Genomic DNA, 16,991 nt, shown 5'->3' with positions numbered 1-16,991 from the left:
AGCAAAAGGTTAACCCTTTAGATAGATCTGATTAAACTTGCCCTCACCCCTGATAGACTCTGACCCTCAGCACATATTGTTGATATTTATAACACCTTTTTATATAATTTCTTATTTGAGTGGTCATGCCATCATCGGGTATCGGGCAGTGTCCAACGTTAATCCACATCTAAATCATTACTGGGGTTGTCTTGCATATGGATTTCAAATTTGAGGGATGTGTACTGAACGTTACACATTAACCAATATGCTTAACTTCATGCGTTCACTTTACAACCAAAGTGATAATGACAGAGGAACTGAGGAGGCATAATAAACTCTCTCTGTATTTGAGCCTGACCCACAAAGAGACACTTTGGGGACAGATGAAAAGTGCGGAGGGAACACTGTGAAATCTGAAGAGGCACAAGACAGACCAAAGACAAACTAACTTAGTGTAGGCTGAGAAATGTATTGAAACAAGTCAAAAGACACCTTTTGAGTTAGTAACAAACAGAGTTAGTGAGAAAACCATAGTGGCTGTAGGGAACCAGAGGCTGTTGGAGAGGACAAGTCCAGGTCAGGCTGGATCAGATTGTGTGTTAGTTACGGTGTAGTGAGAGGGTAAGAGATGTTGTCTGGAAATATTGTATGGGGGACTCTGCTGGTACTGTCCTGTGCTCTCAAACTCCCCTTGGCACAGGATGAACACATGAACAACGCACTGAGACTAATGTCAGAGACACCACTGATTGATGGGTAAGTGACCAACACATTTCTCTCTCATAAGACCCTAGGATGGGTGATTTTAATGTTTAAACCAAAATGAATATTTTATAATACATTACATCTACACATTTTATGCATACTGTAATGCTAATGGCACAAAACCAATGTCAATGTGAGCTGTGTACTGTACATGCTTCTATAAGATTTTGGAGGCTGTTTTTTAATGTTTCAAGATGGTTCTGTCCTAATGTACAGTTAAAGAATGGCCGTGTGTTAGCAGCACTGACTGCCCTGTATGAATAGTATCATGCGTTGTATCTCTCTGTCTGACTACAGCCATAATGACCTGCCCTGGCAGATGAGGATGAAGTTTAACAACCAGCTGAATAAAGTGGATCTGTACACCCTCAACAACACACACACCAACATCCCCAAGATCAGGGAGGGACGACTGGCAGCACAGGTACACACACGCATGCACGCACGCACACACACACAAACCGACAAGGACTCACCAAAGGTGTATGTGAGGGTGCCTGATAATAATACATGTATTACATAAGGGATCATCAACTAGATTCAGCCGCACGCCAATTTCTTTTCTTGAGCGGATGGTCGGGGGTCAGAACATAATTACAAATAATTTGTAGACTGCAAATTGACCTCAAGAAGCCCAAACAGATATAATATTTGACTAAAACATAATAATTTCAAACCTTGCTTACATTTGTATATGATTAAGCATCTCTCTATTATACGTGGAAATACTTGGGAACACCACATCAGTCACTGTACACCACATCAGTCACTGGCTTCATCAATAAGTGCATCGATGATGTCGTCCCCACAGTGACCGTACGTACATACCCCAACCAGAAGCCATGGATTACAGGAAACATCCGCACTGAGCTAAAGGGTAGAGCTGCCGCTTTCAAGGAACGGGACTCTAACCCGGACGCTTATAAGAAATCCCGCTATGACCTCCGACGAACCATCAAACAGGCAAAGAGTCAATACAGGTCTAAGATTGAATCATACTACACTGGCTCTGACGCTCGTCGGATGTGGCAGGGCTTGAAAACTATTACAGACTACAAAGGGAAGCACAGCCGCGAGCTGCCCAGTGACACAAGCCTACCAGACGAGCTAAACCACTTCTATGCTCGCTTCGAGGCAAGCAACACTGAAGCATGCATGAGAGCACCAGCTGTTCCGGATGACTATGTGATCACGCTCTCCGTAGCCGATGTGAGTAAGACTTTTAAGCAGGTCAACATTCACAAGGCCGCAGGGCCAGACGGATTACCAGGACGTGTACTCCGAGCATGTGCTGACCAACTGGCAAGTGTCTTCACTGACATTTTCAACATGTCCCTGACTGAGTCTGTAATACCAACATGTTTCAAGCAGACCACCATAGTCCCCGTGCCCAAGAACTCTAAGATAACCTGCCTAAATGACTACCGACCCGCAGCACTGACGTCTGTAGCCATGAAGTGCTTTGAAAGACTGGTCATGGCTCACATCAACAGCATAATCCCAGAAACCCTAGACCCACTCCAATTTGCATACCGCCCCAACAGATCCACAGATGATGCAATCTCTATCGCACTCCACACTGCCCTTTCCCACCTGGACAAGAGGAACACCTACGTGAGAATGCTATTCATTGACTACAGCTCAGCATTCAACACCATAGTGCCCTTAAGCTCTAAGCTAAGGATCCTGGGACTAAACACCTCCCTCTGCAACTGGATCCTGGACTTCCTGACGGGCCGCCCCCAGGTGGTAAGGGTAGGTAACAACACATCTGCCACACTGATCCTCAACACGGGGGCCCCTCAGGGGTGCGTGCTCAGTCCCCCTCCTGTACTCTCTGTTCACCCATGACTGCATGGCCAGGCACGACTCCAACACCATCATTAAGTTTGCCGGCGACACAACAGTGGTAGGCCTGATCACCGACAACGATGAGACAGCCTATGGGAGGAGGTCAGAGATCTGGCCGTGTGGTGCCAGGACAACAACCTCTCCCTCAACGTGACCAAGACAAAGGAGATGATTGTGGACTACAGGAAAAAAAAGAGGACTGAGCACGCCCCCATTCTCATCGACTGGGCTGTAGTGGAACAGGTTGAGAGCTTCAAGTTCCTTGGTGTCCACATCACCAACGAACTATCATGGTCCAAACACACCAAGACAGTCGTGAAGAGGGCACGACAAAGCCTATTCCCCCTCAGGAGACTAAAAAGATTTGGCATGGGTCCTCAGATCCTCAAAAATTCTACAGCTGCACCATTCGAGCATCCTGACTGGTTGCATCACCGCCTGGTATGGCAACTGCTTGGCCTCTGACCGCAAGGCACTACAGAGGGTAGTGCGTACGGCCCAGTACATCACTGGGGCAAAGCTCCCTGCCATTCAGGACCTCTATACCAGGCGGTGTCAGAGGAAGGCCCTCAAAATTGTCAAAGACTCCAGCCACCCTAGTCATAGACTGTTCTCTCTGCTACCGCACGGCAAGCGGTACCGGAGTGCCAAGTCTAGGTCCAAAAGACTTCTCAACAGATTCTACCCCCAAGCCATAAGACTCCTGAACAGCTAATCATGGCTACCCGGACTATTTGCACTGCCCCCCCACCCCATCCTTTTTACGCTGCTGCTACTCTTTTAAGTATTTATGCATAGTCACTTTAACTCTACCCACATGTACATATTACCTCAACTACCTCAACTAGCCGGTGCCCCCGCACATTGACTCTGCAACGGTACCCCCCTGTATATATAGCCTCCCTACTGTCACTTTATTTTACTGTATATATAGCCTCCCTACTGTCACTTTATTTTACTTCTGCTCTTTTTTTCTCAACACTTTTTTTGTTGTTGTTTTATTCTTACTTTTTTTGTTTAAAATAAATGCACTGTTGGTTAAGGGCTGTAAGTAAGCATTTCACTGTAATGTCTGCACCTGTTGTATTCGGCGCATGTGACCAATAAAATTTGATTTGATTTGATTTGATTTCCCAAATTAAAATCACTTGGAGCTGATTTCCTGGTGTTTTTACAGTTATTCATGTTCATCAATGAAAATACAAAAAAAAAAAAAATGCTCAGAAAACTTAGGGGGAGTGGTGTATTACACCATAATAATAAACTGATCAAATGTTTATTGTCCCCTTGCAGTTCTGGGCAGCATATGTACCATGTGAGACTCAGTACAAAGATGCCGCCAGACAAACTCTGGAGCAGATTGACGTCATCCACAGAATGTGCATGAAATACCCAGAAGCCTTCATGTTTGCTACCAGCAGCAAAGGTGAGACAGTCATCTACAAAAAATGTTTTAATAAAAAGTAATACAGTAAGGGCTCTACTCAATATGTAAAGCGGAAGTGTTGTAGATTCAGCTATATACAGTGCTATGAAAAAGTATTTGCCCCCTTTCTAATTTTCTCTACTTTTGCATATTTGTGATACTGAATGTTATCAGATCTTCAACCAAAACCTAATATTAGATAAAGGGAACATAAGTGAACAAATAACACAACAATTACATATTTATTTCATTTATTTCATAAACAAAGTTATGCAACACCCAATTCCCCTGTGTGAAAAAGTAATTGCCCCCTTACACTCAATAACTGGTTGTGCCACCTTTAGCTGCAATGACTCCAACCAAATGCTTCCTGTAGTTGTTAATCAGTCTCTCACGTCGCTGTGGAGGAATTGTGGCCCACTCTTCCGTGCAGAACTGCTTTAACTCTGTGACGTGTGGGTTTTCAAGCATGAACTGCTCGTTTCAAGTCCTGCCACAACATCTCAATTGGGATTAGGTCTGGACTTTGACTAGGCCATTCCAAAACTTCCAATTTGTTGCTTTTTAGCAATTTTCATGTAGACTTGATTGTGTGTTTTGGATCATTGTCTTGCTGCATGACCCAGCTGCGCTTCAGCTTCAGCTCACAGACGGATGGTCTGACATTCTCCTGTAGAATTCACTGATACAGAGCAGAATTAATGGTTCCTTCTATTAAGGCAAGTCGTCCAGGTCCTGAGGCAGCAAAGCATCCCCAAACCATCACACCACCACCACCATGCTTGACCTTTGGTATGATGTTCTTACTGTGGAATGCAGTGTTTGGTTTTCGCCAGGCATAATCGGACCAATCTCGTCCAAAAAGTTGACTCAAGTTAGCCAAAAAGCACCTGGATGATCATCAAGACTCTTGGAAGAACGTTCTATGGACAGATGATTCAAAAGTATAACTTTTTGGACGACATGGTTCCAGTAATGCCTGGCAAAAACCAAACTCTGCATTCCACACCAAGAACATCATACCAAAGGTCAAGCATGGTGGTGGTGGTGTGATGGTTTGGGGAACATTGCCTGTAAATTTCAATCATACTGTAAAGCTGAACTTCTGCGATGCGGATTGAATAGAGCCCAACATTTGGTTGTGAGAATGAAACCCCTTTAGAACACTCAACTGTGAAATACCATAGATAACAGAGTTGTATTCACTTCCCACCTGTATTATCAAGTATTTTTTTTTACCACAGATATCATGGATGCCTTTAGTCAGAACAGGACAGCCAGTCTGATCGGAGTGGAAGGAGGACACTCTTTGGACAGCAGCCTGGGCACCCTGCGCACCATGTACCACCTGGGGGTCCGCTACCTCACCCTCACACACAGCTGCAACACACCCTGGTGAGTAGGATAGGCTCTGCTAGCCTGCTGACGACAGGGCCACCCTGGTCTGGGGACAAGTTGCCACAGATTATACTTTGTAAGTGACAAGGTGTTTTTTTTTTTTGTGGTACTTTATAGTTGAGATTCCTAAGTATATCAACACTTTACACCCCATATGATGCTCTCTCAAAGAGCTAGAAATGACACGAATACAAATGAATGAGACAACAGGTAACAGCTGAAACGGCTTATTAATAGACAAACAAAATACTGTATTCACTGACTTCTATGGTTGGGAAAATAGGGGATTCCTGTCGTCACCTGTTTCAGAGGTATCATATTCTGGGAGAGTTGTCTAAACAGATGGGCTAGCTAATCAAACCATGGCCCTGGACAGACCACAGAGCCTAGTGAATCCCCCATCAGCCCCTCACTGACTCATATCATATTAGCAGGATATAGGAGCGTGGAAAGGAAAGATCACTTTCAGAAGCTGACCTGGTGTTTTACTACGGTTGTGTGTGTTTTCCCTCCAGGGCAGATAATTGGCTCGTGGATTCGGGAGCCGAGCCATCACAGCACAATGGACTGTCTGAGTTTGGCAAGGTTGGTCCATCACACTGAGCCACACACACACATTGGAAATACCCACTCATTTCAAAGGTCAAATCTAAGATACTATTTAGTGCAGCTTGTAATACTTCTGCTTTTGAGTTTACTTGGAAACCAGACGTAAATGCCTGTCATAAACATAGGTAATATTTCAAGTAAATATTTTAATAAAATGAGCAATTCCTCAGAAACTATTGGGTTACCCTCAAAGACTCATTTTCATCTACAGCTTGACATTTATGTTATAGCAGTATGACATCACCTGTATAAAACACTCTTGATGAAAACATGTTCATTCTCTTGACAGACTATCCTAGCTACAAACCATATCATTAGGTTTGATAGGCTGAATGAATCGCATATACAGTTGAAGTCGGAAGTTTACATACACCTTAGCCAAATACATTTAAACTCAGTTTTTCACAATTTCTGACATTTAATCCTATTAAGAATTCCCTGTCTTAGGTCAGTAAGGATCACCACTTTACTTTAAGAATGTGAAATGTCAGAATAATAGTAGAGAGAATGATTTATTTCAGCTTTTATTTCTTTCATCACATTCCCAGTGGGTCAGAAGTTTACATACACTCAATTTTGTATTTGGTAGCATTGCCTTTAAATTGTTTAACTTGGGTCAAACGTTTCGTGTAGCCTTCCACAAGCTTCCCACAATAAGTTGGGTGAATTTTGGCCCATTCCTCCTGACAGAGCTGGTGTAACTGAGTCAGGTTTGTAGGCCTCCTTGCTCGCACACGCTTTTTCAGTTCTGCCCACACATTTTCTATAGGATTGAGGTCAGGGCTTTGTGATGGCCACTCCAATACCTTGACTTTGTTGTCCTTAAGCCATTTTGCCACAACTTTGGAAATATGCTTAGGGTCATTGTCCATTTGGAAGACCCATTTGCGACCAAGCTTTAACTTCATGACTGATGTCTTGAGATGTTGCTTCAATATATTCACATAATTTTCCTTCCTCATGAAGCCATCTATTTTGTGAAGTGCACCAGTCCCTCCTGCAGAAAAGCATGATGCTGGGCCCCTGTGCTTCACGGTTGGGATGGTGTTCTTCGGCTTGCAAGCTCCACCTTTTTCCTCCAAACATAACGATGGTCATTATGGCCAAACAGTTATATTTTTGTTTCATCAGACCAGAGGACATTTCTCCAAAAAGTACGATCTTTGTCCCCATGTGCATTTGCAAACCGTAGTCTGGCTTTTTTATGGCGGTTTTGGAGCAGTGGCTTCTTCCTTGCTGAGCGGTCTTTCAGGTTATGTCGATATAGGACTAATTTTACTGTGGATATAGATACTTTTATACCTGTTTCCTCCAGCATCTTCACAAGGTCCTTTGCTGTTGTTCTGGGATTGATTTGCACTTTTCGCACCAAAGTACGTTCATCTCTAAGAGACAGAATGCGTCTCCTTCCTGAGTGGTATGACGGCTGCGTGGTCCCATGGTGTTTATATTTGCGTACTATTGTTTGTACAGATTAACGTGGTACCTGCAGGCGTTTGGAAATTGCTCCCAAGAATGAACCAGACTTGTGGAGGTCTACCATTTTCTTTCTGAGGTCTTGGCTGATTTCTTTTGATTTTCCCATGATGTCAAGCAAAGAGGCAATGAGTTTGAAGGTAGGCCTTGAAATACATCCACAGGTACACCTCCAATTGACTAAAATTATGTCAATTTGCCTATCAGAAGCTTCTAAAGCCATGAAATCATTTTCTGGAATTTTCCAAGCTGTTTAAAGGCACAGTGAACTTCTGACCTACTGGAATTGTGATACAGTGAATTATAAGTGAAATAATCTGTCTGTAAACAATTGTTGGAAAAATTACTTGTGTCATGCACAAAGTAGATGTCCTAACCGACTTGCCAAAACTATAGTTTGTTAACAAGAAATTTGTGGAGTGGTTGAAAAACGAGTTTTAATGATTCTAACCTAAGTGTATGTAAACTTCCGACTTCAACTGTAATTGTCTCTATAACACCAGTAGGATGACACAGTAAGAGGGTAATTTCCCCCAGTCCTGGCAGAAACATTCATAATGGTTTTTCACTCGACAGCAACTGATATTTGAGATGAACCGCATTGGGATGTTGATTGACTTGGCCCACGTGTCAGAGAAAGTGATGAACCAGGTTCTGGACCTGTCCAAAGCCCCAGTCATCTTCAGCCACTCCTCTGCCTACGCTGTGTGCCCACACAAGAGGAACGTGCCTGACGATGTCCTGAGGAAAGTGGTGAGTGAAGGGGGAGAGGGGCAAGAGGATAGTGGATTACGGAATACATATGAGGAATTTAGCCATTCCTTCTCCTTAGACCTCATCCCTCCCCTGAGGAGGGTGGTGAGTCAGGGGAGAAGGGTGAGAGACGAGGGGATAGAGAATTGGGAGTCGGGTAGTGAGAGAAGAAGGACTAGGGGAGCAGGCAGAGTGAGGGGATTGGATGCTGAGGAAAGTGAGGTGTATAAAGCAATTGGACCTGAGAGTGGTGGTGAGTGGACATGTGATAGGATGAAGGGGTATGTGACAGGGGGGATAAGTGGAAGAAGATGGAGAGAAAACAGACAGGGGACTGAAAAGGGGTTTAAGAGTGAAAAGGAGGTGTCTGTGGGAATAGAGGCTGAGGAGATGAGAAAGAGGAAGGTTGAGACAGGTTGTTTTAGGCAAAGACAAAGAAAAGTAAGCAAAAAGATGGAGACAGGTTGTTTTAGGCAAAGACAAAGAAAAGTAAGAAAAAAGATGTGGTAATGTCTACAGTAATATTAAAACTACAATGATATCAAAAGCAAGTTAGAAAAGCTCTCTCAGATCTTTACAATACTTTGGAAAACAGGCACAAACTAAGAAGTTTTATTACACTATTAAACCCAGCTCACGTCAGAAGGAAGGAGTTGAACATTTATTGTGAAATCCCTCAAGCTGACAGTAGCTTACAAAACAAGAGTACGGGAAACATTTTAGTTATTCACCTGTAAGGGCCCATAAAAACTGTTTCTGTATAGCACCATAAAATGTTAACAACAGAACATAAAAGCCCAACTGACTATACCAATATGGTAGCTACAGTTATTCATTGTAATGGTTAGTGACTTGAGTTTATAGTTCTGATTCCTCACACAGTTACATGTGTCTGCGTCCTTTTTCTCACCAGCGAGACAAAAAAGGCATTGTCATGGTGAACTTTTACAACGACTATGTCACATGCAGCAATACAGCCAACCTATCACAGGTGGCAGGTGAGTAGCAGTTAAATAAAATGGCTGACTTACGGTCATTGTTTTTATCATGACTTTTTACTCTCCACCACTCACTCACCCAACCTTGTCTCTCAAATTGTTATTACACAGTGCCTTCAGAAAGTATTCATACCCCTTGACTTATTCCACATTTTGTTGTGTTAGTCTGAATTCAAAATTAATTAAATAGATTATTTTCTCACCCATCTACACACAATACCCCATAATGACCAAGTGAAAACATGTTTTTAGAAATGTTTGCAAATTTATAAAAAATAAACTGAAATATCACATTTACATAAGTATTCAGACCCTTTACTTAGTACTTTGTTGAAGCACCTTTGGCAGCGATTACTGCCTCGAGTCTTCTTGGGTATGACGCTACAAGCTTGGCACACCTGTATTTTGGGAGTTTCTCCCATTCTTCTCTGCAGATCCTCTCAAGCTCTGTCAGGTTGGATGGGGAGCGTCGCTGCACAGCTATTTTCAGGTCTCTCCAGAGATGTTCGATCGGGTTCAAGTCCGGGCTCTGGCTGGGCCACTCAAGGACATTCAGAGACTTGTCCCGAAGCCACTCCTGCATTGTCTTGGCTGTGTGTTTAGGGTCGTTGTCCTGTTGGAAAGAAAACCTCCGCCCCAGTTTGAGGTCCTGAGCACTCTGGAGCAGGTTTTCATCAAGGATCTCTCTTTACTTTGCTCTGTTAATCTTTGCCTCGATCCTGACTAGTCTCCCAGTCCCTGCCGCTGAAAAATCCCCACAGCATGATGCTGCCACCACCATGCTTCACCGTAAGGATGGTTTCCTCCAGACGTGACACTTGGCATTCAGGCCAAAGAGTTCAATCTTGGTTTCATCAGACCAAAGAATCTTGTTTCTCATGGTCTGAGTCCTTTAGTTGCCTTTTGGCAAATTCCAAGCAGGCTTTCAGGCCTTTTACTGAGGAGTGGCTTCCGTCTGGCTACTCTACCATAAAGGCCTGATTGGTGGAGTGCTGCAGAGATGGTTGTCCTTCTGGAAGGTTCTCCCATCTCCACAGAGGAACTCTGGAGCTCTGTCAGTGACCATTGGGTTCTTGGTCACCTCCCTGACCAAGGCCCTTTTCCCCCAATTGCTCAGTTTGGCCGGGTGGCCAGCTCTAGAAAGAGTCTTGGTGGTTCCAAACTTCTTGCATTTAAGAATGCTGGAGGCCACTGTGTTCTTGGGGACCTTCAAAGCTGCAGAAAATTTTGGTACCCTTCCCCAGATCTGTGCCTCGACACAATCCTGTCTCGGAGCTCTACGGACAATTCCTTCGACCTCATGGCTTGGTTTTTGCTCTGACATGCACTGTCAACTGTGGGACCTTATATAGCCTTTCCAAATCATGTCCAATCAATTGAATTTACCACAGGTGGACTCCAATCAAGTTGTAGAAACATCTCAAGGATGATCAATGGAAACAGGATGCACATGAGCTCAATTTCGAGTCTGATAGCAAAGAGTCTGAATACTTATGTAAATAATGTACAGTTGAAGTCAGAAGTTTACAAACACTTAGGTTGGAGACATTAAAACTAGTTTTTCAACCATTCCACACATTTCTTGTTAACAAACTATAGTTTTGGCAAGTCGGTTAGGACATCTACTTTGTGCATGACACAAGTAATTTTTCCAACAATTGTTTACAGACAGATTATTTCACTTATAATTCACTGTATCACAATTCCAGTGGGTCAGACGTTTACATACACTAAGTTGACGGTGCCTTTAAACAGTTTGGAAAATTCCAGAAAATGATGTCATGGCTTTAGAAGCTTCTGATAGGCTAATTGACATAATTTGAGTCAATTGGAGGTGTACCTGTGGATGTATTTCAAGGCCTACCTTCAAACTCAGTGCCTCTTTGCTTGATATCATGGGAAAAGTAAAAGAAATCAGCCAAGACCTCAGAAAGAAAATGGTAGACCTCCACAAGTCTGGTTCATCCTTGGGAGCAATTTCCAAACGCCTGAAGGTACCACGTTCATCTGTACAAACAGTAGTACGCAACTATAAACACCATGGGACCACGCAGCCGTCATACCGCTCAGGAAGGAGACGCCTAGAGATGAACGTACTTTGGTGCGAAAAGTGCAAATAAATCCCAGAACAACAGCAAAGGACCTTGTGAAGATGCTGGAGGAAACAGGTACAAAAGTATCTATATCCACATTAAAACGAGTCCTATCTCGACATAACCTGAAAGGCCGCTCAGCAAGGATGAAGCCACTACTCCAAAACCACCATAAAAAAACAGACTACGGTTTGCAACTGCACATGGGGACAAAGATCTTACTTTTTGGAGAAATGTCCTCTGGTCTGATGAAACAAAAACAGAACTGTTTGGCCATAATGACCATCGTTATGTTTGGAGGAAAAAAGGGGAGCTTGCAAGCCAAAGAACCCCTCCCAACCGTGAAGCGCGGAGGTGGCAGCATCTTGCTGTGTGGGTGCTTTGCTGCAGGAGGGACTGGTGCACTTTACAAAATAGATGGCATCATGAGGAAGGAAAATTATGTGGATATATTGAAGCAACATCTCAAGACATCAGTCAGGAAGTTAAAACTTGGTCGCAAATGGGTCTTCCAAATGGACAATGACCACAAGCATACTTTTAAAGTTGTGGCAAAATGGCTTAAGGACAAGTCAAGGTATTGGAGTGGCCATCACAAAGCCCTGACCTCAATCCTATAGAAAATGTGTGGGCAGAACTGAAAAAGTATGTGCGAGCAAGGAGGCCTACAAACCTGACTCAGTTACACCAGCTCTGTCAGGAGGAATGGGCCAAAATTCACCCAATTTATTGTGGGAAGCTTGTGGAAGGCTACCCGAAACGTTTGACCCAAGTTAAACCATTTAAAGGCAATGCTACCAAATACTAATTGAGTGTATGTAAACTTCTGACTAGGGGTGTAACGATTCGTTTTAACAACGATTCGATTTGTATCACGATTCGTGGTTGTCGATACGATTCAAGGACGATATTGGTTCATTTAGAACGATACGATCCGAAACGATTCAGTGACTTGAAATCGATTCAGTAACCTTTTAGCCAAAAATTCAACCAGTGTGACTGAAATAAATACCTGGATACTGGACAGTGCAGGTGAAGTTTCCTAGATTCCTGTTTCTTGTAAGGACCGCAATGGTGGCTTGATAATTTCTCGCTCGTCGGCTTCTCCTCTGTCGTCCGCCATGCTATGTTTTGTTGTCTTGGCGCCTTTGCGCTGCTGCTGGCGCGATGACGTCACGGATAGGCAGACTGAATCGAGTAATGTTTAAAGCCTTTATCATTAAAAGTGCTAAGAAAAAACATCCATATAAAGTCTGACGTGCTTAAATCCAATGGGGTATTTCCTAGTATCGATACAATCGATTTATTACATTTTAAAACGATGTTAGATCGATATATGTTGTCCAAAAGGCCAACTCGCCGAGCACAGATCGATGTAGTTGGATCATAGGAATATAAATCGATACATCGATGTAGTAGATGGATCGTTACACCCCTACTTCTGACCCAAGAAATAAAAGCTTAAATAAATAATTTTCTCTACTATTATTCTGACATTTCATATTCTTAAAATAAATTGGTGATCCTAACTGACCGGGAATTTTTACTCTGATTAAATGTCAGGAATTGTGAAAAACTGATTTTAAATGTTGTCACACCCTGGCTCTGGGACTCATTATGTTGAGCCAGGGTGTGTTCATTCTATGTGTGTATTTCTATGTTGGTAATTCTGTTGTGTTTAATTCTATGTTTGCCTGAGTGACTCCCAATCAGAGGCAACGAGTGTCAGCTGTTGGCTGGTTGTCTCTGATTGGGAGCCATATTTAAACTGTATGTTTTTCCCTTTGGGTTTGTGGGTTTTTGTTCCGTGTTCGGTCATTGATACCGTTGGACGTCACGAGTCGTTTCTTGTTTTGTATTGTGTTTCAACTTTAACTAATTAAAGTATGTTTGTTCATCACGCTGCGCCTTGGTCTGTTCCATATGACGATCGTGACAGAAAAACCCACCTCGACTGGATCAAGTAGCGTGACGAGGAGAGAGGATGGACTTGGGAGGAGATGAGTGCGAGTCTGGCAAGAGGGATGGAGGCCTTGGCCACGGGTAGGAGTGAAGCCCATACATTTTTTAGGGGGGGGCTAACGCCGTGGACGACGGGGCAGCAGGAGGCCGCCAGGTTACGGGAGTCACTGGTCACCAGGGGGAAGGAGGATGTAGAGGCACGGCGAGAGGTACTGGCGTGTGTTGCCAGTCCGGTCCGGCCTGTTCCTGATCCCCACGTAGGGCCAGTGGTGTGTGTTCCCAGTACGGTCCGGCCTGTTCCTGCCACTCGCACCAAGTCAGTGGTGCGCTTCGTCAGCCCGGCACGGCCCGTTCCTGCTCCCCACACCAAGCCAGTGGTGCGCGTCGTCAGCCCGGTCCGGCCCATTCCTGCTCCCCGCACCAAGTCAGTGTTGCGCGTCGTCAGCCCGGTCCGGCCCATTCCTGCTCCCCGCACCAAGTCAGTGGTGCGTTTCGTCAGCCCAGCTCGGCCCGTTCCTGCTCCCCGCACCAAGTCAGTGGTGCGCTTCGTCAGCCCGGTCCGGCCCGTTCCTGCTCCCCGCACCAAGTCGGTGGTGCGCTTCGTCGGCCCGGTCCGGCCCGCTCCTGCTCCCCGCACCAAGTCAGTGGTGCGCTTCGTCGGCCCGGTCCGGCCCGCTCCTGCTCCCCGCACCAAGTCAGTGGTGCGTTTCGTCAGCCCGGCGCGGCCCGCGCCTGCTCCCCACACCAAGCCAGTGGTGTGCGTCGTCAGTCCGGCACGGGCCGTGCCTGTTCCACCGGTGGCTGGTCCGGCGCCGGTCGGATGCTTCGCGCCGGAGCTGGAGCGATCCGCTCCACCAGTGTCAAGTTCAGCTCCAGCCAGCGGGGCCAGACTGGACCAGGGGCGCTATGGGGGATTGATTGGAGGGTGGTGGTCAAGGCCGGAGCCAGAACCGCCGCCGAGGAGGTATGCCCGCCCAGCCCTCCCCTGTTTTGTTTTAGTTGAGGCGCGGTCGCAGTCCGCGCCTTTAGGGGGGGGTACTGTCACACCCTGGCTCTGGGACTCATTATGTTGAGCCAGGGTGTGTTCATTCTATGTGTGTATTTCTATGTTGGTAATTCTAGTTTGTTGATTTCTATGTTTGCCTGAGTGACTCCCAATCAGAGGCAACGAGTGTCAGCTGTTGGCTGGTTGTCTCTGATTGGGAGCCATATTTAAACTGTCTGTTTTCCCTTTGTGTTTGTGGGTTTTTGTTCCGTGTTCGGTCATTGATACCGTTGGACGTCACGAGTCGTTTCTTGTTTTGTGTTTAAACTTTAACTAATTAAAGTATGTTTGTTCATCACGCTGCGCCTTGGTCTGTTCCATATGACGATCGTGACAAATGTATTTGGCTAAGGTGTATGTAAACTTCCGACTTCAACTGTATTTCTGTTTTGTATTTTTTTTAATGGGATATTGATGAGAAACATTTTTCCCCATCCATTTTAGAATAAGGCTGTAACGTAACAAAATGTGGAAAAAGGGAAGGGGTCTGAATACTTTCCGAATGCACTGTATATTCACCTTTCTTTTCATGTTCAATCTAGATCACTTTGACCATATAAAGACTGTGGCTGGACACAGTATCATTGGTTTTGGTGGGGATTATGATGGAGTGGGCAGGTGAGTAGAGTGAATTCACCTAGTTACAATAAAACACCAATGAACTTGATTGAGCAAAGTGTATTATCTTAAAAGTTGCTCATTGTAATATACCAGTAAAAAAAGTCTAATGTCTGAGTAGTAGTAGTAATTTTTTTTAATAAAGTCAAAAGTCATGTCTGAGTAGTAGTAGTAAAACATTTAATCAAAAGTAATGTCAGTCTGAGTAGTAGTAAAACATTATAAAAAGTCATGTCTGAGTAGTAGTAGTAAAACATTATAAAAAGTCATGTCTGAGTAGTAGTAGTAAAACATTATAAAAAGTCATGTCTGAGTAGTAGTAGTAAAACATTATAAAAAGTCATGTCTGAGTAGTAGTAGTAAAACATTATAAAAAGTCATGTCTGAGTAGTAGTAGTAAAACATTATAAAAAGTCATGTCTGAGTAGTAGTAGTAAAACATTATAAAAAGTCATGTCTGAGTAGTAGTAGTAAAACATTATAAAAAGTCATGTCTGAGTAGTAGTAGTAAAACATTTGATCAAAAGTCATGTCTGAGTAGTAGTAGTAAAACATTTTATAAATGCTTTACGTGGAAAGAAACCCATTCTGCTGGGGGAGGAGTGCATAATATTGGCTTCAGTTTGACACACACACACACCTCTACCTGTGCTGTCTGTCAGGGTACCGGAGGGTCTGGAGGACGTGTCCAAGTACCCTGCCCTGGTGGCAGAGCTGCTGAGGAGAGGATGGACAGATGTTGAGGTGAAAGCTGCTCTGGGGGACAACCTGCTCAGAGTGTTCAGAGAGGTGGAGCGTGTGAGTCCTACAGTAACAGTTACACACTGACCTCTACAGCTTAGCACCATTCACAACACCACTGTTTCCACAAGCTTGACATCAACACACAAGCCTCCATAGATCTATTTAAAAAGGGCAAAGGGCTGATGCAATGCAAAATACAGTGTCATACACACAGAGATTACAGGCATATTTAATGCACTATTTGGTCCAGTGCCTTGTTACCCTCCCTGACTCTGAACTCCTATCTTCCAGGTACGAGACAGCCTGAATGGTACGGCTCCAGATGATCTGCCTATCCCTTATGAAGAAGTGGAGAACGACTGCAGGACCAGCTATGGCTACCCTGTCCCCAACACAGACAGTGCTGGGACGATTGTGTCCCTCAGCCCTCTGGCCCTGGCAATAACACGGACTCTGAGCAGCCTGCTGTCCTGGGCCTAGATTCACAAAACCTTCTGAAGAAGACATTTCTTCTTAACTGCCATTTTTTACTTAACTATATACTTAAGAAGAAAGTTAAGCAGAGTTGCTATTCCTCGAAAAGGTTATTGGAAATTTGCTTGAGCTATTTCTTATGTTTCTCCTTAAGCAAAAAGTAAAAAAATTTGATTCTTGAAAGTTCTTGGAAATGTTCTTTATTCCAAGATAATAATAATAATAATATGCCATTTAGCAGACGCTTTTATCCAAAGCGACTTACAGTCATGCGTGCATACATTTTTCGTGTATGGGTGGTCCCGGGGATCGAACCCACTACCTTGGCGTTACAAGCGCCGTGCTCTACCAGCTGAGCTACAGAGGACCAGATAGATAGACAGACCAGACAAGATAGCTAAACCCTTGTCTTAAACTCAGGGCAGTGAGAGAAAAAGCTCATGAAAGCAATTGAACATGTTAATTTCACTCACAAACTTCATCTGAAAGTGTCAGCATTGATTATTTTAAACCCAAGAACATGTTTTAGAACCATAATCTCAGTAAGAAATATGCTAAAATGATTGCCATGGCTAGCTAGCTAAAACTATTGCCTAGCAACAAACATCTTAAGATTTGCAAGAAGAAATTTGGGAAGTTTGTAAGAAAATCATTAATTCTTACGAACTTATTTTTTAAACGTTTTTACGTAAGTGTTTTGTGAATCTGGGCCCTGGTCTCCATTGGCCCCCTCTACATAGACCATGCTGGGTGTGATGGTATTATCACCCCTTGTCTATGGCAGTACGGCTGCCCAA

General features: G+C 44.1%; 1 protein-coding gene across 1 annotated transcript; it reads left to right on the top strand.

Moving 5' to 3' along the window:
- Positions 1 to 326: 326 nt before the first annotated feature.
- On the top strand, positions 327 to 16,474 carry LOC121560439 (dipeptidase 1). Its single transcript, XM_041873433.2, has 10 exons — positions 327 to 738; positions 1,045 to 1,171; positions 3,892 to 4,024; positions 5,269 to 5,419; positions 5,938 to 6,007; positions 8,084 to 8,260; positions 9,174 to 9,258; positions 14,901 to 14,976; positions 15,639 to 15,774; positions 16,012 to 16,474. Exons 1-10 carry the CDS (start codon positions 611 to 613, stop codon positions 16,198 to 16,200), a joined length of 1,272 nt encoding a protein of 423 aa, XP_041729367.1. The 5' UTR covers positions 327 to 610; the 3' UTR covers positions 16,201 to 16,474.
- The last annotated feature ends 517 nt before the right edge of the window (positions 16,475 to 16,991 follow it).

The sequence above is a fragment of the Coregonus clupeaformis genome, chromosome 32 (genome assembly GCF_020615455.1).
Source record: "Coregonus clupeaformis isolate EN_2021a chromosome 32, ASM2061545v1, whole genome shotgun sequence".
Classification (NCBI taxonomy): domain Eukaryota; kingdom Metazoa; phylum Chordata; class Actinopteri; order Salmoniformes; family Salmonidae; genus Coregonus; species Coregonus clupeaformis.
This window is presented reverse-complemented; position numbering and strand designations above follow the sequence as displayed.

Excerpts from the sequence above, each read along its gene's own strand:
- LOC121560439 (XM_041873433.2), top strand. The coding sequence starts at position 611 with ATGTTGTCTGGAAATATTGTATGGGGGACTCTGCTGGTACTGTCCTGT. Across the intron at positions 6,008-8,083 it reads GACTGTCTGAGTTTGGCAAG|CAACTGATATTTGAGATGAA; the intron begins GTTGGTCCATCA and ends TTCACTCGACAG. Across the intron at positions 15,775-16,011 it reads TGTTCAGAGAGGTGGAGCGT|GTACGAGACAGCCTGAATGG; the intron begins GTGAGTCCTACA and ends CCTATCTTCCAG.